Consider the following 22,752-nt stretch of genomic DNA (forward strand, 5'->3'; position numbering starts at 1 on the left):
GAGACCTGGGCGGAGGGGGACCGGCTCTCTGTAGCCACCATATTTGAGAAGCTACAGACTGCCTTTGAGACCCGTACCGAAGCAGAGCTGAGGATGCAGTTTTACCAGTGCCGACAACGGTCTGTGGATAGCATTCGGGACTACGCTTTATGCCTGCAAACCGCTCTTCGCATCCTAAAGCGGGTAGACACTATCAATGAGGCGGATAGCAACAAGATGCTAGTAGAGCAATTCGTGCAGGGGATGAGGTCCTCTGAGGATCGCAAACAGCTCCGGCTGTGGACCCTGGAACACCCTGATGTGGACTTTGCCGTGTTAAAGGAACGGGCCATTAAAGCACTGCAACCCCCAGCTTCAGAAATCTCGGAGCCAGCCCCGTGGCCCATTGAGACAGCCCCCGTCGTGGTGGCCCCTGCTCCACCAGCCTCTCCAAGGCCTACAGCTCCCAGCAGCACAATGGAAGAACTGGCAGCCCAGGTCCACCGTATGGACGGAGACCTAGCCAAGATTCTCGCTGCACTTCAACCTTTGACCAGATCCCAGCCTCCACCCAGGATACAGCTTGCCGACAGCCCGGAGGATGTTCCCTGGATGCAGCGGAGAGGTGCTAACAACTCACGGAACAGACCTCCAACCTGCTACAAGTTCAACAAGCCTGGCAATTACTTCCGACAGTGCCCGTTAAACGAGCAACCCCTGGGGCCACGGGCCAATCCTCAGGAGTAGAACCCCGTGGCCCCCCAGACTGGCGGGACCGGTACATCGGTGCCCGTCCCATCATCCCCGTGGCTGTGGACGGCATACCGGTGATGGCTCTCTTGGACACTGGATCACAGGTAACCACCATACCATACACATTATACCAGCGGTATTGGGGGACAGACGAGCTGGCACCCCCAGATACTAGTATAACACTGATTGCTGCTGATGGACTCCCCTTGACCCAAGTGGGGTATAAACAAGTGGCTATGACAGTGGGGCGAGCTGAACTGCAACACCAGGGTATGATTGTGATCATGAATGAACCCAGTGACCATAACCCGAAGATAGTGCTAGGAACCAATGTGATGGAGCACTGTATGGGTGAGGTGTTGGCCCTACTGCAGCAGCTGGCCGCCACGGCGGCGGGGAGCCGACAGAGAGCTGTGCAGCGTGAGATCCGAGCCTTGATGTACCGCCAGCATGTACACTCAACAGGAGGAGAAATTGGTGGAGTGAGAGTGATGGATGTTGCTCCGTTGATTGTACCCCCTAGGAGTGAGATGATGATTTGGTGTAGAGCAGCAGTCGGGCCTCAGGGGCGTGACTACCCTGCCATGATAGAGCCCATGCCCTCCGAACACTGGCCCACCGTAATGGCCGCCCGAGGGGTGGTAGATGGAATCAAGGGGAGAGTGCCCGTGAGGGTGCTGAACTGTGGGGAGGAAGAAGTCAGGCTTCCCCGGTATGCCACCCTTGCCAAGCTGCTCACCCTAGATCCCCACATGATCCACGAGGCAGCTCCCCCAGCTTCTCCACCTACTACCAGCACTCCCCCGCCCCAAGGGGAGTCCAATGAGTGGCACCAACAGCCACACGTGGGCACTGACGATACTCCTACACATCATAAAGAAGGGGTGTACAGGGTGGTGCGGGAGTATGAGCAAGTTTTCAGCAAACATCCATTAGACTTTGGGCAGATTAAAGGGGTCCAACACCACATCCCCACCGGTGAGCAACCCCCTATCAAAGAGAGGTACCGGCCTATTCCCCCTGCGCATTACCAATGCGCCAAAGATATGTTGAGGAACATGAAGGAGGCAGGGGTTATTCGGGACAGCTGTAGTCCCTGGGCTGCCCCGTTGGTGCTGGTCAAAAAGAAGGATGGCACCATGCGGATGTGTGTGGACTAACGGAAGATTAACCAGATAACGCATAAGGATGCTTATCCACTGCCCCGTATCGAAGAGTCTTTGGCCGCGCTGAGAACTGCAAATTACTTCTCTACCCTTGACCTCACCAGTGGATACTGGCAAGTGGTAGTGGCACCAGAGGACCGGGAGAAAACCGCCTTCACCACCCCAATGGGGCTCTGTGAATTCAATAGTATGCCGTTCGGGCTGTGCAACGCCCCTGGAACCTTCCAACGGCTGATGGAGTGCTGTCTGGGACATCTAAACTTCGAGACCGTCCTGTTATACTTGGATGATGTGATTGTGTATTCCCAGACGTATGAAGCCCATCTGGAGCACCTGGCCGAGGTGTTCGCGTCCCTTGCCAAATACGGGATGAAGTTGAAGCCCTCCAAGTGCCACCTGCTGAAACCCAGGGTGCAGTACCTGGGGCATGTAGTGAGTGCAGAAGGTGTCGCCCCCGACCCTGAGAAGATCACTGCCATCCAAGGCTGGCCGAGACCAACCACAGTGAGGGAAGTAAGGCAGTTTCTGGGTCTGGTGGGGTACTACCGGCGCTTTATCAAGGGGTACACGAAGATGGCTGCCCCCATGCAAGATCTCCTCGTGGGACAGACCAAAAGGTGGTAGACCCATCGGAGCCCCGCTGGTGTGGGAAGAAAGGCATGAGGAATCCTTCTGCCAGCTGAAAGCGGCTTTGACCGGAGAAGAGGTCCTAGCGTACCCTGACTATGGCTGCCCATTTATCCTATACACAGACGCCAGCAACGTGGGATTGGGGGCAGTCCTGTCCCAGGTCCAGGATGGAAAGGAAAAAGTGATTGCTTATGCTAGCCGAAAACTCCGGCCAACCGAAAGGAACCCTGAGAACTACAGCTCCTTCAAACTTGAGCTCCTGGCGCTGGTGTGGGCTATCACCGAGCGGTTCCGCCACTACTTGGCTGCAGCAAAATTCACTGCTTTCACGGATAACAATCCGTTGACTCACCTGGATACGGCCAAGTTGGGCGCGCTGAAGCAGCGGTGGGTGGCCAGGCTAGCCAACTATGACTTCACAATCAAGTACAGGGCTGGTCGTGTCAACATTAATGCTGATGCACTCTCTCGGATGCCCCACTTGTCAGAAGAAGGGTGCGAGGATGACGACCTCGAAGAGATCGAGTTGCCTGCATTTCACCAGCCACCAACTGAGAAGGTACATGTCCACCAACAACGGGTGAACCTGGATCCACTGCCCAGTCAGGAGTGGCAGGAAGCTCAAAACCAGGCACCGGCTGTCCGCCTCGTCAAGACTCTGGTGGAACAAGGCGCTGTTGGAATGGACCCTGCCGCCCCAGCTGAAGCCCAACGCTTGTGGAAGGAACGGAAACGGCTGTATCTACCTCAAGGGAAGCTGTACCGTGAGCTGATCAACCCTGAAGACTCATGAGAAAATCTGCCAGTTGGTTATTCCCCAAGCTGATGTGGCGACTGTCTTGCGGGCATACCATGATGGTGCCGGACACTTCGGATGGAAGAAGCTGGAGATGCTGTTGAGAGAGCGGTTCTACTGGAGTGGGATGCGGGAGTCGGTAGAAGCCTGGTGCCGAGAGTGCGGTCCTTGCACGCTGAGGAGGAAGGACGAGGCCGGCCAGAGGGCGCCCCTACACCCGATCATCACACATCAGCCGCTGGAACTGGTCGCCCTGGACCATGTCAAGCTCACCCCCAGCCGAAGTGGGTACGCCTACGCGTTGACCATAGTAGACCACTATTCAAGATTCATGGTGGTTGTCCCAGTCAAGGACCTAACTGGTCGTACTGCCGCTAGAGCGTTCCAGGCTTATTTTTGCCGACCACATGGATATCCAGAAAAGGTGCTTACTGACCAAGGCCCGGCTTTTGAAGCAGAGGTGTTCCATGAGTTCTGCCAGTTGTACGGCTGTAAGAAGATCCGGACCACCCCTTACCATGCCCAGACCAACGGCATGTGTGAGAAAATGAACCACTTGGTCCTGGGACTCCTCAAGACGTTACCGCTGGAAGAGCGGAACCTGTGGCCGGAAAAGCTACCCGACTTGGTCGATATGTACAACAACATCCCGTCCAGCTCAACGAAGTGCACCCCAGCATATCTGATGAGGGCTCGCCCCGGCCGACTGCCGGTGGACCTGGAAATGGGATTGGAGGCCCCAGAAGCACTCCCCTCGACAGCTGAATGGGAAACTCGGCGGAGGGTACAATACCGGCAGATTCAAGAATATGTGGAGAAGAACTTGAGTCGGAGTCGGGAACTGCAGGAGCAGCGCTTCAATCAAAAGGTGTCTGCTGGCCCTTTTCAACCCGGAGATGTCGTGCTGAAGCGGAAGAGAAGAACCCACAAGCTGGATGATCAATGGGAACAAAACCCGTACGTCATACAGCCCACAGGATGGGAAGATGGAAAGGCCTACCAAATCAGTCGTGACCAAGGAGGCACTTTGGCCACAGTTTCCCGGGACCATCTGAAAAGGTTTCCACCGACCCTAAGAGCGGCGGCTGAAGTACCGGTTCCCCTACCAGCAGAAAAAGCAAAAGAGGTGATCCACACTGCAATGGGAGACTTCCCAGCGGACTGGCCTACACAGAACGGCGCGGTGATTCTTCCAGTGATACTGTTCCCACAACCCGTGGATGAAGAAGTGACGGAAGCGGTCAACCGTGAGTCAGTGCCAGCGCCCAGGGATGAACCTGTACCCAGCTCCCCTATGCCTCCGCCTGCCCCACACGATAGCAGGGAGGAGGAACTGATTGTTCGCTCTACCCCACTGCCCAGCCCTACTTACACCGGACCCCGGAGGTCCACCCGTCCCAACCTAGGTAGACCCCCACTTAGGTACAGGGAAACCGTCCTTTAAAAGGGGGGGAAGAAAGTGTGTTTATGTTTGCAAGTTTTGAAAATGATGATAAGTAAATGGAACCGAACAGTAACCTAATTGTCAGAACCGTGATTTGGAAAACCGGCCATTGCCGGCACCGTTGTCCCCGTGGGGACCGTTTGCAAAATGTTTGCATGAGGAACTGCTCATGGACAAGCCCGTGAACTTGCAGGGCAACCACAGACGCTAGTGGCTTGTAAATAAGCTGTGTTACCGTTACCGTTTCCGCAGATGCTGCCTCCGGAGAGGCAGGTTGGAGGGAGGGCCCACAGTAGAGCCGGCTGGGGCCCAGCCACCACTGGGACCGGTGGCTACCCTCTGGAGGGGAAGGACAGATCCCGCTCGGGTAACTTGGTGCAGGACTGGGGTCAAGGGGTGCTGCCTGTTTTCTAGGGGCAGCATCAGGGCCAGGTTGCTTGGGTGGGTGAAAGCGGAAACCGTAACCGTTAACCGTTAAAACCGTAACGTTTAAGAAATGTGCCTCCCGATGTGGGATGATGTTTTTCTACTTGTATATATGTTACCGTTTTTTCTATCTTTTACAGAAAAACAAAAGGAAAATAAAACCGGTGTTGGACGGGCAGCCCGAGGACGGTCTGCGTTTTGCTAAGGGGGAATGTAAGGCCCTGGGCAAGCCAGGGGTCACAGGTCACAACACCACATGCACCCCACATTCCCTGCAGGAACACCGAAGTCAAAACACAAATCCTTGTTGCCTTCCTCCAGGGGCTGGTGTCCACACCAGGGGGTGGGCCAGGCGGTTGGCTCCACCCACCGAGGAGTTCACAGCCCTGGAGGCGGAAGAACCAGGCAGTTTAGCTCAGGCAGAGCTTGAGTGAGGAGTAAACAGTTGCAGATAGAGTTTGGAGTTTGAAGTGTGAGGAGTAAACAGTGAAGGAGAAGAAGGAAAGTGAGAGTAGTGACAGAGAAAAGTGACAGAAAGAAGCCTGAAGTTGGTCCGGGTGTGTGCCCCGGACTGAGACAGCAAGGTTAGCAGACGGCGGTGACCGTCTGCAGGGGAGATTGCTCGGAGGTTGCTGAAAGGACCGTGGACGGGTGGTGACCCGGCGGTACCGGAGCGGTATACGAAGAACAGTCAGCACCAGGGCAGGGGCCTTTCGGATCCCGGCAAGGCTAGGAGTCGCCATAATTTGCCAAATCCGTCAGTGAAGGGGACCACTGGGTCTCCCAACAACCAAGTCCCGATTGAAGGCAACCGTCCAACCGTGAAGGGGAGACACTGCCACCGCCAAGGCACCGGTTTCCCAGGGCCAGCGCCTGCGGGCAAGAGAGGGGCTCCTCCGGCTCACATCCAGGTCGGGGAGCGGGTTACCGGTGGGAATCCATCGCTACCAACAAACATTACATAGGTGCAGGGAAGAGACCGTCACCGCTAACTGCAGGGAACATCAGCACCGTAGCCGTCCGAGGGACCCGTCTAACCAGCCGTTTGTTTACCGAGAACTGTGTCGTGTTTACTGGCTGAGTGAGTACCTCCGTGCCGTGCAGCACAGCGCTGCCCCTGCGCCCCTGCACCTCCACAGGCCCCATAACCCGCCTGTTCCCCATCCCAACCCCATCACTGGGCCCCGGGACCACCAATTCCCTACCCACGGAGGGGCAAATCAACAACTGGCTGCTCCATACCACCACTCCTGGGATCCCCAGCCAGAGCAGCGGTGGTGTCCCCACAATCACCACAACCGTGGGTGGCGTCACGGATAATAAACAATCCCAACAACCAAACCCCTTTCACTCACGGGCGAGGAGCGCCGCTCGAGTCCCCGGGATCCGGCCCATCGCTCGAGCCACCGAGCAGCAGCAGGCCGCAGCCGCAGCCGGACCCGAGCAGTGGGAGAGCGCAGCGTCCCCTCCTCCGCCCGCGACATACACAGTGACTGCACCAGCAGAATAGTGAGTGCAGCTCTGGAGTATAATACAGTGTATGTACACAGTGACTGCACCAGCAGAATACTGAGTGCAGCTCTGGAGTATAATACAGGAGGTAACTCAGGATCAGTAATGTATGTACACAGTGATTGCACCAGCAGAATAGTGAATGCAGCTCTGGGGTATAATACAGGATATAACTCAGGATCAGTAGTTTAATATCTTATCACTCCACTTACCCAAAGATATTCTTAATGTGCAATTATCGGGCGGTTTGTGGGTGGATTTAGGGCAATATCTTCAGAATGAATAGTGAACTGTACATACACGCTGAGGATGTCTTCTTTAAATTCTAATTATTACTTTAGAGAAGAAGCAGATAAATGGTGACTTATTAATATTGTGCATGATTCATTGGAAACTCTCATTAAAAAGTTTCCAAAATTCCAAACATTGACTGATATTATCTAACAGGACAATGCCCCGAAAAGTTGACAAACACGACCTTCACCCTGTGCTGGGTAAATACCCAGGAACCAGCCAATGCTTTCACCTCAGAATATCCCCGGACATTACGGGAAACGTGCGGCAGATTGGACACTGCAGTGGAGTTAGAGAATAGGGGGTACAAAAGCTCCACATAAACCGGGGGACGGGAGACAGAAAGCAACGATGAGACGGATCACACAGTACACACTGTGCGCCATCACCGCGCTCCTGATCCTGGAGAGCCCGCAATGTGAGGCCGAAACCTCCTGTCCAGGTAAGAACAACACCGATAGATAGATAGATAGATAGATAGATAGATAGATAGATAGATAGAGGATAGATAGATAGATAGAGGATAGATAGATAGAGGGATAGATAGATAGAGGGATAGATAGATGGATAGATAGATAGATAGATAGATAGATAGAGGGATAGATAGATAGATAGATAGATAGAGGGATAGATAGATAGATAGATAGATAGATAGATAGAGGATAGATAGATAGATAGATAGATAGATAGAGGATAGATAGATAGATAGATAGAGGATAGATAGATAGAGGGATAGATAGATAGAGGGATAGATAGATGGATAGATAGATAGATAGATAGATAGAGGGATAGATAGATAGATAGAGGGATAGATAGATAGATAGAGGGATAGATAGATAGAGGGATAGATAGATAGATAGATAGATAGATAGATAGAGGGATAGATAGATAGATAGATGGATAGAGGGATAGATAGATAGATAGATAGATAGATAGATGGATAGATGGAGGGATAGATAGATAGAGGGATAGATAGATAGATAGATAGATAGATAGATAGAGGGATAGATAGATAGATAGATAGATAGATAGATAGATAGATAGATAGATAGAGGGATAGATAGATAGATAGAGGGATAGATAGATAGATGGATAGATAGATAGATAGATAGATAGATGGATATGTTAGAAATATTAAGTGACAAAATTAAATGTGCACAAAAACTTCTTAAAACATGGCATATGACTATAACGATCTGATAAGACTTTTTTCAATATTAAACTTATTATTAGTAGTTGTAGTAATATCATTACTATTATTTCTAGTATTATTATATCATCAGCATTATTATTTTTATAGTATTATTCTATCCTCTGTAATAGCCTATTGTCAGTGTACTGACTTTCTATTCCCCTTTTCTTCTTTTTCCGCCATACATCTCGCAGACAGACGTGCCCCGATGCCAGTTTTGGACATTTTTGGCTGATCCTCAGGATAGCAGTAACAGTGATTGTAGGGAGTTCCTGAGGATCGGCCATAAATGTCCAAGATGAGACTTTTCTCCTTTCTCTCCTTAGAAGTGAAGATTGTAGACGTTGGGGATTCCAAGCAGCTAACGGTTCTTCAAGGATGTCCTGGATCTCCGGGAAGACCGGGCCCACCAGGACCACGGGGACCTGATGGAATCAAAGGTATCCTCACCCAGTAGAGAAATGCTTGTAAACCAGGGATGTTTGATGTTTTGGGTTTTTTTAAGCATGGTCATATCTTTGCATTACAGAACCCTATGGTGATCTATATTTGGGTCAACAGAACCACAATGGGTCTAGGCCATAAAATGCATCCATAATGCGACCAGAGATGGCCCCTTATATTTTGTATTATATGTGGAGACACAGTAACCTTTAATATGGATTCTTTTTATTTAGGAGAACAAGGAAATGATGGAAAAGCAGGACAGAAGGGAGAGAAAGGTAGACATAAGGAAGAAGAGATGAGCAACTTGGTTTTGGTTTCCTAGGTGTAATGATTTATGTTTTAATTTAAGGTGGCACAGGACCCGCTGGTCCAGTAGGGATACCAGGATTCCCAGGAAAAAAAGGTAATGAACATTTATCCCAATTTGTATACAATACTACTATCACAATTCACCTTTGGCTCTGCTCCTTGCAGAGCCATTGGGTTTGTCTCAATTGCTCGGCTGTTTGTATTCCTCGGGTCCTTGCCGGTGGCCGGGGCTTGTTTGGTGCCTCGTTCCGGTAATCACCTTGCTTTATCTTTGGGCTGCTTTCACCGGAACATCGCCAGTGATAGTTCCTGCTCTGCAGTGTGTGCTTCTGGTTCCCGTGAGTTCATTCTGATCCTTGTCCTGTTACCCCGAATCCTCTCCCTGTCCACCGCTCCGTCTGTCTTGTCTGTGCTCCCTGACCCTCCGTTTGTCTTGTTTGCTTGTCAAGGGAGAAATTTACAAGCACAGATAATCTTATTACATTTGAACAAACAACCTATAGCCCAGGCTACCTTCACACCCTCAGTCCCGCTTCCTCCCTTTTGTACTGACGTTCCCCTTCGGCTTCTGACCCCGGTTGACTCTCTGACTATGGTTCTTGCCCCATCTGCATCTGACATTACCACCCGGCTACCGACCTTAGGCTTCCCCGTGATTTAGGCTCCTCTTCCTCCTTTGCACTGACATGACCTCCCGGCTCTGATTCTCGGCATGTACAACCAATCTGTTACCTCCCCATCTAGATACTGGTGATATCTAGTGGGCAGGCACCCCATTACACCTAGGAGCGCTACATCTCTCCTGTGTGCCTGCGCCCCCTGGTGGTCGAATTACAACTACATTCCTACCCGTCTCGATGTGGCCCTAGTCTGGTCTCTTACATGTGGTGCCATCACATAACTACAGCTCTCAGCGTGGATGGTTGTAGTTTGGCAGAATATATGGTGTGACAAGATGGAGGCAACAACTGCCTCATAAATGAAGCTCATAAAATCAGGTCTGGAAAAAAAGATGGACATAAAGGGGTATAATCCTACTGAAACCTCAACTATAGAGAAGCTTCAGGGTCACTCCTCAGTACTGGACCTTTTTAAGAGGGTGACCTCCAAATATAGTGAATACTCTGATCACAAGACATCACTTGGTATAGCACAGCCAATCAGCAGTGACTATCATAGTCCCTATAAAAGTAAAGGCAGGGAATGCAGCGGCCATAGAATGAGCTTGAAAGAGGTTGGATACAATACTAGGAGAAAGCAGAGTGGTATCTTTTCATGACATGTGGAGATATTGGATGATTTCAATTCACGGTGAATTGATTTGTTGTGAAGAATAATTGAGTTAAGGATTATTCTTTTTTTCTAACTCCTTCAAAGCAGTCCGATAAGGTTTCCTAGATCCTTGTAAAACTGTTCAACCCATATATATGTATAAATGTCCTTATTTTTATGTTGTCTCATTACTCTTGTCACGGTTCTGATGTGCGGAGCATCTTGTGCTCTGTGATGTTCTGCCATGCTCTCCTGCAAAGCCGGTACTTGCCTGTTCCGTCGCACAGAGCGTTTGCAGGTGGCGATGCTCTGCTGTTTGTCTTGAGCTCCAGTGGACTGGTTGTTTTTTAGCATTGGGTCCTGTGCTGGTGCTGGGAGGGGCTTACTCAGATGCTCCGCTTCATTAGGGAGCATGCTCGCCTGGAACGTCGCCAGTCGTATTTCCTGGTTCCTCAGTAAGTGCCCTTGGCTCCCATTGTATACAGTTATCTGATTTTGGCTTTTCGACCCTGGACTGTTATTGACTCTGCTCTGCCCGCCCCCCTGACTTTGTCATTACCTCCTGGCTTCTGACCTTGGACCTTCTCCTGACCACATCTCCTCCTGCTCCTTGCATCCTATACGTACTCTCTGTTACGTCCCTACCGGAGTCCGCTCCAGTGACTTCTACTTCGATCATCAGGCAACGCCGTGTTCCTGCCGTGGATAGTGATGGGAGAGGAGTCGATGCCAGCGGTGTTGGTGGGCGCAGGCTCCGCTCATCCACTGGGCTGGGTTTCCTTGGCATCTGCAGTACCACTATCTCACTGTAGGTGGCGTGTGTCTTCCAGCTGAAGTTACCATCATTCAGCTACAACCAATGGGAAGACACCACACCCTTCTTATTTCCTCTCCGTCTGCTGACCACTGTCAGAGATAGTTCTGTATTCCTGGTTCCTCTCCCGCCCTTTTCTGTTTAATGATTCTGGTATTCTGACTTCTGTTTGTTTCCTGACTACCCTTCTGCCTGCTGTTTATGTACCTCGCTGCCCGATTTGACCTCTGCTTTGTTTTCTGATTACGTCCTTGCCTGCGTGATTCTGTCCCTGTTTGGAATTTCCCGGTTTGACCCTCCTGACTACTACTCTCATCGGACTGCAGCCTTCTACAGGTAGTGATCACCGGGGCCCTGTGTAATTCCAAATCCTTGTATAGGGGTTAAAGGGTTTCGGGGTTCTAGGGGTCCTGCTTGGTGAGTGGCTTCCCTCTAGCCTGTCCATTACAGCCCGACTGAGTCTGTGGATCTAGGCAGGAGTTACACTCTCCTGGAATCCTGACCCTCGGCCTGTATCTTGATCTCGTCTCTGCCTGCTTCCAGTGTTCTGTTGTGTCCTCTTGGTTTCTGATCCCGGCTTCCTGACTCCATCTTCATTCACACTGCTCGTAAATAGTATCTAGCGCCACCTAGTGACCAGCATCACACTAACGCCACATAGTGTCGAGCATCACACTTTCTCCGTAAAAACCCCTTTCCTATTTATAGATGGAGGTTTTATTTCTTCATACCTCATGATTGATGAGGGTCATAGGACAAGTTTATGGTGGGGTTCTGATGTTCGGCATTCCCACCCGCCGGCTGTTTTTGGAAACAGGATACGGCATCAATATCATAAGATCGGACTACCCCTTTAAGTCGTAGGATTTTTATTGTCTATGCATTATATAATACTATTCTTTTCTTTTCGGACAGGAGACAGTGGATTATCTGGTAAACCGGGTAAACAAGGTAAAGATGTTCTCACGTAGATAAGGCATTGCTGGAGGGAAATACCAGAATATTTAAGCATTTCAGACATTTCTGTATGGTTAAGAATAATATGCCCCATACTATGTGTTAATAAGCACAGGGAAAATTGGGACATGTGCAAATTTATAGGTATATTCTAGATATCTGTCATCTTTGCACCTCAATGCCAGGTGGTGGCTGTAAAGCTCATATATATATTTATCGGTGGGAACAATAAAACTATATATAACTAACGCCACCTTGTGGTAGCTGTCAGCAGGGCATAATGGCGTAGACGTGAGCTTGTAAGACATAATTTAGGAGTTTTCCAATAAGACGCCTCTTTATAGAGTTAGGGGTACTTTGCACACTACGACATCGCAGGTGCAATGTCGGTGGGGTCATGTCGAAAGTGACGCACTTCCTGCGTCGCTCTCGACATCGTAGTTTGTAAAGCCTAGATGATACGATTAACGAGCGCAAAAGCGTCGTAATCGTATCATCGGTGTAGCGTCGGCGAAAATCATAATTACGCCGACGCGTTGGTCCGATGTTGTTCCTCGCTCCTGCGGCAGCACACATCGCTGTGTGTGAAGTCGCAGGAGCGAGGAACATCTCCTACCGGCTTCACCGCGGCTCCCGTTGGATATGCGGAAGGAAGGAGGTGGGCGGGATGTTTACATCCCGCTCATCTCCGCCCCTCCGCTCCTATTGGCCGCCTGCCGTTGCTATGACGCCGCACGGCCCGCCCCCTTAATAAGGAGGCGGGTCGCCGGCCAGAGCGACGTCGCAGGGCAAGGTAAGTGCATGTGAAGCTGCCGTAGCGATAATTTTCGCTACGCCAGCTATCACCACATATCGCTGGTGCGACAGGGGCGGGGACTATCGCATTCGGCATCGCAGCATCGGCTTGCGATGTCGTAGTGTGCAAAGTACCCCTAAGGGTGGCTTTACACGCTACGAGATCGCTAGCCGATGCTAGCGATGCCGAGCGTGATTGCACCCGCCCCTATCGTTATACCGATATGTGAAAATCGCTGCCGTAGCGAACATTATCGCTACGGCAGCGTCACACGTACTTACCTGCTCGGTGACGTCGCTGTGACCGGCGATCCGCCTCCTTTCTAAGGGGGCAGTTCGCTCGGCGTCACAGCGACGTCACTAAGCGGCCGCCCAATCAAAGCGGAGGGGCGGAGATTAGCGGGACGAACATCCCGCCCACCTTCTTCCTTCCTCATTGCTGGCGTGTGGCAGGTAAGGAAAGGTTCCTCGTTCCTGCGGTGTCACACGTAGCGATGTGTGCTGCTGCAGGGATGAGGAACAACTTCGCCCAAGCGACAGCAGCGATAATTGGGAGAGGACCCCCATGTCAACGAGGAGCGATTTGGACGTTTTTGAAACGATCCAAAATCGCTCCTAGGAGTCACACACAGCGAAATCGCTACAGCGGCCGGATGTGCGTCACAAAATCCGTGACCCCAACGAGATCGCTGTAGCAATGTCGTAGCGTGTAAAGCCCGCTTAAGGAATGGAGGGATATGATATCTATGTATCACTAATTTGTGATTTCACACTTTCTCCAGGTGGAAAAGGTGACAAGGGCATCTCTTGTCCGAAGGAGTTTACTGGTAAGCGCCTGACATTGATGGCATCTGTTCCCAGTAATTATGTTCGCCACATTTTTTGGCTCCATACTCGGATTGGTTGCTATAGGTCACAGAAAAAGTTTTTCTTTCAGTTTTCTGAATTTTCTCAGCATGTCCATTAACATACTCCAAATCTAGGCCTCATTTGGCAGCATTGTTTCTGTTCTCATAGCAACCAATCAGAGCTTCGGTTTCATTTCTCAAACTGGTCTGGTAAAATGAAAGCTGTTCTATGATTGGTTGCTAAGCACAACAATTAATTTTTGGCTTTTACTCCAAATCTAGGCCTCATTTGGCAGCCCTGTTTCTGTTGCTCACGGCAACCAATCAGAGCTTAACTTTTCTTAAACTGGTGTGGTAAAATGAAAGCTGTGCTGTGATTGGTTGCTAAAGACAACATGGATTTTTTGGCCTTTTGTTTTTCCACGTGTACCAATGTGATAAATTTGGTGTTTCTTCGGTCTGCCTCCTCTAGGTTTATACTGCTTTTTAGACAATATTAATAAATCTGCGCCATTGTGTCAAGATATTAAACTTTTACCGACCCGCCACTGTTGTTTACTGTGTTCTCTCACCTTCTGCACCTCCTTGGGAGAAGGAGGTGCAGAGTCAACTTTCTCAAGCAGAAACCACTTCAGGTGACCCTATTTTTGAAGGAGTTTTTCTCCCGAAGAAGATTTGTAAGAATTTTTTTTTTCTAGAGTATTTTTTTAGCCTTTTGGTAAGGCCTCTTTCACACGTCCGTGAAAAACCACGCACGTTTTTCACGGACGTGTCAGAGGTGCGTTTTCCCCTCCGTGAGCCGTGTTTATGGCACACGTGTGTTCTCCGTGATAACACACGGAGAACGGGAACTTTCTACTCACCTGTCCCTGGCGTCGCTGTCCATGGTGCTGATCTTCGGTCTCCGGTCCTGTCGACTCCCCGCTGCTGCTGCTTCCGGCCGCAGTGAAGTGAATATTCAATGAGCATAATGAGCGGGGGTCGGCAGCAAGTGACAGCAGCGGCAGAGACTGCAGGGCTGGAGAAGGTGAGTAAAGTTTTTTTTTCTCAAACACGTGTGTTTTCTCCGGCGTGTGTCACATGGAACACCTCCGTGTGGTCCGTTTGCGTTCCGTATGACACCCGTGATGCCGGAGAAAAACGGACATGTTGACATGTGGAGCACACGCACACACGTATGCTCCACACGTACACACAGTCCATGGCAGAACACGCACGTGAGTGCAGACCCATTGATTTTAATGGGTCTACGTGTGCCCGTGTCTCTAGTACGTGAGGAAACGGACCAAACACGTACCGGAGACTCGGACGTGTGAAAGAGGCCTTAGACAATGTCTAGATCCAGGATCAGAATCCAGATTTGCTTCAAAAAAGTGATATTCACTCTCTTTTCTCCATTTTTAAAAACCTCTTAAAGAAAAAAAACTCCTCAAAATGAACTGCAAAGTGGATTTCCAAGAAATTGGAAGAGTTTTCCAAGTGTTTTTGAAGCAATTTTTGTGGAAGAGTTTGAGGGATGTACACTTTAAAAAAACAAGTATTAAAAATAGTGGAAAACTCATATATGGAGGTTTTTTTTTAGTATTTTCTTTCCCCCTTAAGGTTCCAAAAATACTGAGTGGAAAAAAGGTGCATATCACTTTGAAATAATAATTTTCCAAAATTGTTCAGGAAATTTAAAACTCCTCCAAAAACGTCACCCAAAAAAAGAATTGGTTTCCACGGAAAAAATAAAATGTTTTTTTTTTTTCCTTTAAATACGTCCAAAAACTTAGTGTAAACATTATAGGGTAATTCCACATGCAGGGTTTAACAACAAGGAATCCCAAAGTGATAAAATCTCCTCCTGGCCCTCAGGGGCCCCCTTCTCAGATACATGCTGATTGCTGTATGGTACGCAAAACATTAATCCTGTGCAAAAGTGACCACACTGAGGGTGCAGTCCCACTTTCCCGTATCTCGCATCGCATCATCCATAACAGCCGCACACTCTCCTGACAGGAGCGGGTCGGCTGCATGTATTTCTATGCAGTTGAGATGCTCCTGTCCGGAGAGTGTGTGGCCGTGCCGGGTGATGCGTTGCGAGATACACATGAGATACAGGCAAGTGGGACTGCACCCTAAAAAAACCCAAAAAGTAGTAACAGAGTGCACCCCATAAATGTACGAGGATCAAAGCCAAAAAGCACACCAAAAAATGGAATCACCAAACTACAAAACATTAATCCTGCGCACAAATGACCACACTAATCCTGTCTATCAACTGTGTAGGTGCCAAGAACTGTAAAGAGCTAAAAGACGGCGGCTTTCACATGACAGGATGGTATACAATATACCCTGATGGCAAACGGCCCTTGGCCGTTCTGTGCGACATGGATACAGACGGGGGAGGCTGGATTGTAAGTTGCCTGTACACTATTATTATATACGGCTGCCATAAACCTTAAGAAAATGCCTAAGTAAATTTTTCAGGGGCCCAAATTGGGAACAAAATGCTTTACAGGTATATTTAAGCTTTTTATGGTATTTCTGCCCGGAATGGAAGAAGACCTTCTTCTCCACACTTCTAGAACCATTCCTAAGTCCAAAACTCCTCATGGCACGTGACGTTCTTTGTATTCTCACCTTCACGTCTTCCTAAACTCTGTTCTCTCAGGTCTTTCAGAGACGCGTTGATGGATCAGTGGACTTTAATCGTGATTGGAACAGCTATCAGTGGGGGTTCGGCAGTCAGTTGAGTGAATTTTGGCTTGGCAATGAGCATCTCCATCACCTAACAAGCTCAGGTAACTCAACGCTAGATGAAGAAGGATATGATCACTCCATTTGAGGGTTATCAAGGGTTTGTCCATCAGCTGATCTCCCATTGCCGTCTTGGTACATTGTTTCATTGGGTTGCTCTTTTTTATGGCTCTTTGCTCCGGTGAAGACCCTCCTGAGCAAGTGATACTTCTCTATAATGATTTTTATGACTCAACATCTAGTTCATGTGATGCCAAACACCCAGGTGTAATGAGACACTACATCACTAGCTGTCGCCAGTCATACTAGTGGAGGATATCTGCAGGGGGTGTACACTAGGTGTCGCTAGACATACTAGTGAAGGATAGTCGAACAAGCTAGGAGTCAGAAGCCGGGAGATAACGTCAGTGACAGAGGTAGAAAGGCAAGCCAAAGTCTAAGTGAGAGCTGAAGGTCTGTAAACCAGAAATCACATCAACAACCAGAAAGAAAGTGGAGACGGAGTCAGGAGACTAGCCGAGGTCGGGAAGCCAAGAGGACAAGTCGGGTACACGGGAGCCAGGGTCAGAAAACTAGCCAAAGGTCAGGGAGACAGGGTGTCAGGTCAGAGTAGGGATGGAGACGGAACGAGGTATGAGGAACTAGCTAGCCGGACAAGATCAGGTCAATCACTTAAGGGAACCAGAGACATACACTGCTGAACAGGAACTGGCGGCATTCCAGGTGAAAAAACTCCCAGATAAAGCAGAACAATCACCCGGATCAAGGCTTCAACGAACAGGCCCCTTCCACACAACACAGGACTAGACCGGGAATCAGAGGAAAATATGAGGCCCAGCATAGGCTCTGCAGGATAACAGAGCACCACTAACCAGAATCACGACAGTTCAGCTAATTAAAAGATGCATATCTAAAATATTGAGACATATGTCCCCCCCTTTAAGCATCTGTGGTATCATCAGATCATTGGTTCAGACAAACTTTTGGATTGGTGGTTTTAATTTACACTGGAACTTTATGCATCGGTGATCATTTCTTTGCAGGATCCTATCAACTCCGCTTTGATTTAGAAGATTTTGAAGGAAACCGGACCTATGCCAGCTACAGTAATTTCCGAATTGACGGAGAGTCTGAGCAGTTTACCCTGCGATACGGTTCATTCATTCAAGGAACAGCAGGTAAAGCAGGTTTTGGCCCCATTCATACTCCCTTCCATTCTGGAACACAACAGGATGCCACCAATCCAGGACGGATTTGTTAATAACCTACCAATTGTAGGCTACCATTCCAAAAATGTCTCAACTATGGTGGTCTCCCAAAATCATCCCTAATTAGAGATCATTAGGCAATGAAGGATCGAGCATGCTAGTTTTGAACATGCCCAATCCTTCCATCCTATGGGAGGTGTCTGGTAACAGTTTATTCCGCTCCTTCTGGAAAACACAAGCTTGCTTGGATGTCTTTCGAAGAGTCAGGAGGAACAGTTGTTGGATGAACAAACGCTCAGCTGACAACTAACTAAACATTACGGCCAAACATATATTTTCATGAATGGTAGAATATTTGGTTTTGTAATTTTTTTTGTTGTTTACCTGGATTTTTCTACAGGTAATTCACTAGAAACACAAAAGAATCAAGATTTCTCCACCAAAGACCAGAACAACGACAAGTCTAGTAAAACTGGACAGAGCTGTGCCGAATACTTCAAAGGAGGCTGGTGGTTTGAATCCTGCCATCTCTCCAACCTGAACGGGGAATACTTGAAGGGCGCACACGATACCAAAGGCAAAGGGATCATCTGGTTCCATTTCAGAGGCAACTTTTACTCCCTAAAGTCCTCGGAAATTAAATTTCGCCCCATTACAAATTAGATCATGGTCTGTAAAGTGCGATCAGGTTCATGTTTGTCTCTAGATTAGTTAGTATGAGGATACTACAGATGGGGGTCCTCTATACAAGGAAATATTAGGGCCCCTTAGATTATTACTGAACCTGATGGGTGGCAGCCCCTGCTCCTTCCATGTAGTCAGGGTGAAATCCTCACCATTACCTCCTAACTTATGTCCTAATATCTGATTACAAGGGTTCAGGCCAATAAAGATCCATATGTTTCATCTCGGGGGAATTTTTGAAGCCTTTTTTCCTATGTGTCCCTCTCTCCTTCCAGTGCATTAGTTAGTGAGGATGGTAGACACATTAAATTATATGTGAGCAGATGAATCGGAATAAACTTATTGATTTGATATGATTTGAAATGAATATTTTTTTCTTTTCAGAGCAGAATATTGAGTATAAATGACAAGAATGTACTCTTCGTCTTTAGTTTTGCTGTCCTATGTACCATATGGTGACATCACATCCTTTAATGGTCCACGGTCAAAGACTTGTGTCATTAGTAAAGGCTTACAACGCGATAACACAATGGTTATTGATTAGTGTTGCTTATATTATTTTAGACTAGACTAGATTAGACTAAAATTGGTAAAACCCATCCAAGGTCAGACTGGGGTGTGAGGGGCCTACCAGGGAAATTGCCTCTAGGGGCCCGCACTATAGCTGCCATAAACATTTTTATTATTGTAGTTAATAATGGAATCTGTTATTTACAGTAGGTCGCAGTTTTTCTTACACTCGGACATTCCTTGTCCTAGGAAAACCACCGAATCCATCAGCCAAACAATGTTCAAGGAGAAGCAAAAAGGCGGCATGGTGGCTCAGTGGTTAGCACTGTGTTGTGGCTCTGTGGTTAGGTACTGCAACAACATACCCCACACCCCGGTTAGGCTCACCAGTCACACACAAATCCTTGTTGCCTCCCTCCAGGGGCTGATGTCAACACCAGGTGGGGTGGAGTCAGGCGGTTGGCCCCACCCACTGAGGAGTTCACAGTCCTGGAGGCGGGAAAGGAAGTCAGAGTAGTTAGGGAGATTGAAGGAGAAGGAGTGAAGTAGTAGTAGAGGAGCAGACTGACCGTGTCCGGGTACGTGGCCCGGGCACCGAGAGCAAGGTTGGCAGACGGTGGTGGCCGTCTGCAGGAGAGGCCGATCGACATGGAACCGTAGGACCGGGGACGGGCGGTGGCCCGCCGGTACCGAACCGGGGAGCGAAGAGAAGCCAGCACAAACCGGCAGGGCCTACGGACCCCGACCAGGCTTGGAGTCGCCGTTAAACCAGTCAAATCCGTTAGCGACCGGAACCTCCGGGGTTTCCTAGCCGCAAAGACCCGACTGAAGGCAACTGTCCAAACCGAGAAAGGGAAATACAGCTACCTCCACAGCTAGAATTCCCAGGGCCAGAGCCTGCGGGCAAAAGGGGCTCCTCCGGCACCTATCCAAGCTGGGGAGCAGGTTACCGGTGGGAAGCCATCAGGACCGAAGACACACAACAGGTGCAGGGAAAGGCAGCCACCACCAACCTTCCGGGAGTGACCACAGCAGCCGGTTGTGGGACTCGTCCATCCAGCCGTTTGTTTTACCGGAGACTCTGTATCCATTCTTGGCTGAGTGAGTACCACCGTGCCATCCGGCACCGCGCTGCCCCCGCGACCCTGCACCTCGCCAACCCTGCCTCCCATACACCTCACCGGGCCCCGGGACCACCAACCCCCCTACCCACAGAGGGGAGAGAAACATCTCGGCTGCTCCCTGTCATCGCTCCCGGGATCCCCGTCCAGAGCAGCGGTGGTGTCCCAACCTCACCACAAGCGTGGGTGGCGTCACGGACCGACCCCCCCAAACCCCAAACCACCCTTTTCACTCACGGGCGAGGAGCGCAGCTCGAGTCCCCGGATCTGGCCCACCGCTCGGAGCCACCAAACAGCCAGCAGCAAGCAGCAGCAGTGCCGGCGCAGCGTCCCCCTCCCCGCCCGCGACATTAGCACTACAGTCTTGCAGCGCTGGGGTCCTGGGTTCTAATCCACCCAGGACAACATCTGCAAGGTGTTTGTATGTTCTCCTCGTGTTTGCGTGACTTTCCTCCGGGTACTCTGGTTTCCTCCCACAGTCACAGACATACTGATAGGGATCATATGTTGTTGTATACTTACGTTGTTGTGAGCCGCGCCGAGTCTTCGGAGAGGGCGGCATATAAATTTGACAAATAAATAAATAAAATGCTATCCTCAGATGGAAAAGTTTACTAAAATTAATCCCGCTATGCCCCCATCTATCCACCATATGGGGAAATGCCCTATAGAGTCAGTGTGTGGCGGTGTGAGGCATTACCCTCCATACACTGTCCATGTGGAGACTCTGGTGACTTCTCTGCTCTTTCCACCATCACACATTACATCATTATCAGTAATGATCGGCCCCAGTGTCTGTGCTGTATGTGGACAGTCATTATGTGGGGACAGAGGCCTAGAAAAGCCGCACTATGGTTTCCACATTAGTGTTACATGGTTTTTGCATGTATTTATATTGAGGCCCCTCCTGTACTATCATCACATATAGAGGCCCCCTGAAGAGTAATTACAGATAGCCTAAGATAATAACACTGATACTGGGGGTACAGGATTACGACGCTGACACTGGGGGTACAGGATTACGACGCTGACACTGCGGGTACAGGATTACGGCACTGACACTGGGGGTACAGGATTACGACGCTGACACTGCGGGTACAGGATTACGACGCTGACACTGGGGGTACAGGATACTGACACTGACACTGGGGGTACAGGATAATGACACTGGGGGTACAGGATAATAATAATGACACTGAGGGTACAGGAGAATGACACAGACACTGGGGGTACAGGATAATGACACTGACACTCGGGGTATAGGATAATGACACTGGGGGTACAGGATAATGACACTGACACTGGGGGTACAGGATAATGACGCTGACATTGGGGGTACAGGATAATGACACTGACACTGGGGGTACAGGATAATGACACTGACACTGGAGGTACAGGATAATGACGCAGACACTGGGAGTACAGGATAATGACACTGACACTCGGGGTACAGGATAATGACACTGACACTGGGGGTACAGGATAATAACACTGACACTGGGGTACAGGATACTGACACTGAGGTTACAGGAGAATGACGCAGACACTGGGGGTACAGGATAATGACATTGACACTAGGGTATAGGATAATGACACTGAGGGTACAGGATAATGACACTGATACTGGGGGTACAGGATAATGACACTGACACTGGGGGGACAGGATAATGACACTGACACTGGGGGTACAGGATAATGACACTGAGGGTACATGTTAGGACCAAGAGGACGGGTAGGCCCAGGAGGTGGATCCACTGGGCTGAACACCTCACCGAGGGCAAGGTGCCTGGTAGCCGGAGCACTACAGGTAGCAGGACAGTCCGTTCAGAGGAGTGGAGTGAAGGAGTCCCTGGGACCACGGAGTCTCTGAAGGTAGTCCGGGTGACGGAGCTCAGGTTTGGAGGCCGAGATGACGTCAGGCAGAATCCGAAACCAACGGAGCGAGGAGGTGGGTCACCACACGGATCCAGGGATCGGAGATGGTAGGGACTGACGGGATGGCAGGCAGTCACCGTTCGGGGTTCGGGAGACGTCAGAACCGGTTGGCGAGACGGGGGCGACTCTACAAGAGAGATAGGTGAGTATGGCACAAGACACAAGGAGACCTGACTCCTAGCTTAGCAAACACGAAGAACAGGCCCCGCCCACTTGGAAAAGATCCCCCTATATACCCTGTACCTGATTGTTCAATATCCTGTTGGAGGACACTGGCCCTTTAAGAGAGGGTCAATGACCGCGCGCGCGCCCTAATGCGCATGCGCGAGGCCCGGGTGCCAGAAGCCAAAGCAGGATGCGGTGTACAGGAGGCAGGAGTGCCGGCCTGGCTCAGGACAGTGGAGGAACGCCGGGACCGGGGACCGGGTCGCCTGGAGGACGCAGGTGAGGGAGCATGGAGGCTGAGGAGCGGGGGACCGGGGAGCATGGCACGGGAGCGGGGAAGCGAGGTCCGGGAGCGGGGGAGCGTGGCAGGGGAGCCAGGGAGCATGGCAGGAGAACCGGGGAGCGTGGCATGGGCACCGGGGAGCATGGCACGGGCACCGGGGAGCGTGACAGTACCCCCTCCCCCACGCCCCCCTCCCCGCAATCGGGACAGGAAGGCACGTATCAGAGGAGTGCCCACATTCTCCCGGGGTTCCCAGGACCTATCCTCAGGACCATACCCAGCCCAGTCCACCAGGAAGAACTGTCGACCCCGTACGGTCTTCATGGCCACGATATCCCTTACCGCATAGATGTCATCACCCGTGATGCCGGAGAAAAACGGACATGTTGACATGTGGAGCACACGCACACACGTATGCTCCACACGTACACACAGTCCATGGCAGAACACGCACGTGAGTGCAGACCCAT

At 50.1% G+C, this 22,752-nt stretch overlaps 2 protein-coding genes across 5 annotated transcripts in view; one reads left to right on the forward strand and one right to left on the reverse strand.

Annotated features, from left to right (window-relative positions):
- Nucleotides 1-22,752, reverse strand: part of LOC142251627 (ficolin-1-like) — a 293,970-nt gene that overhangs the window by 77,894 nt on the left and 193,324 nt on the right. Inside the window, exon 1 of one of the 4 annotated variants that reach the window (XM_075324599.1) lies at nt 21,672-21,793. The exons of the other annotated variants lie outside the window; for them this stretch is intronic. The gene's annotated coding sequence lies outside the window, so the exon portion shown is untranslated. Of the gene's footprint in view, nt 1-21,671; nt 21,794-22,752 lie in introns of those variants that run through there. 4 annotated transcript variants of the gene reach the window in all.
- On the forward strand, nt 7,352-18,492 carry LOC142250767 (ficolin-1-B-like). The gene is made up of 8 exons (XM_075322986.1): nt 7,352-7,442; nt 8,519-8,632; nt 8,989-9,042; nt 13,569-13,613; nt 15,906-16,033; nt 16,291-16,420; nt 17,420-17,554; nt 17,985-18,492. Exons 1-8 carry the CDS (start codon nt 7,352-7,354, stop codon nt 18,245-18,247), a joined length of 960 nt encoding a protein of 319 aa, XP_075179101.1. The 3' UTR covers nt 18,248-18,492.

This window comes from Anomaloglossus baeobatrachus, chromosome 9, assembly GCF_048569485.1.
Source record: "Anomaloglossus baeobatrachus isolate aAnoBae1 chromosome 9, aAnoBae1.hap1, whole genome shotgun sequence".
NCBI lineage: Eukaryota > Metazoa > Chordata > Amphibia > Anura > Aromobatidae > Anomaloglossus > Anomaloglossus baeobatrachus.

Coding starts and splice junctions, on each gene's coding strand:
- LOC142250767 (XM_075322986.1), top strand. CDS start 7,352: ATGAGACGGATCACACAGTACACACTGTGCGCCATCACCGCGCTCCTG. Junction 8,633..8,988: donor GGGACCTGATGGAATCAAAG/GTATCCTCACCC, acceptor TTTTAATTTAAG/GTGGCACAGGACCCGCTGGT. Junction 17,555..17,984: donor ATTCATTCAAGGAACAGCAG/GTAAAGCAGGTT, acceptor ATTTTTCTACAG/GTAATTCACTAGAAACACAA.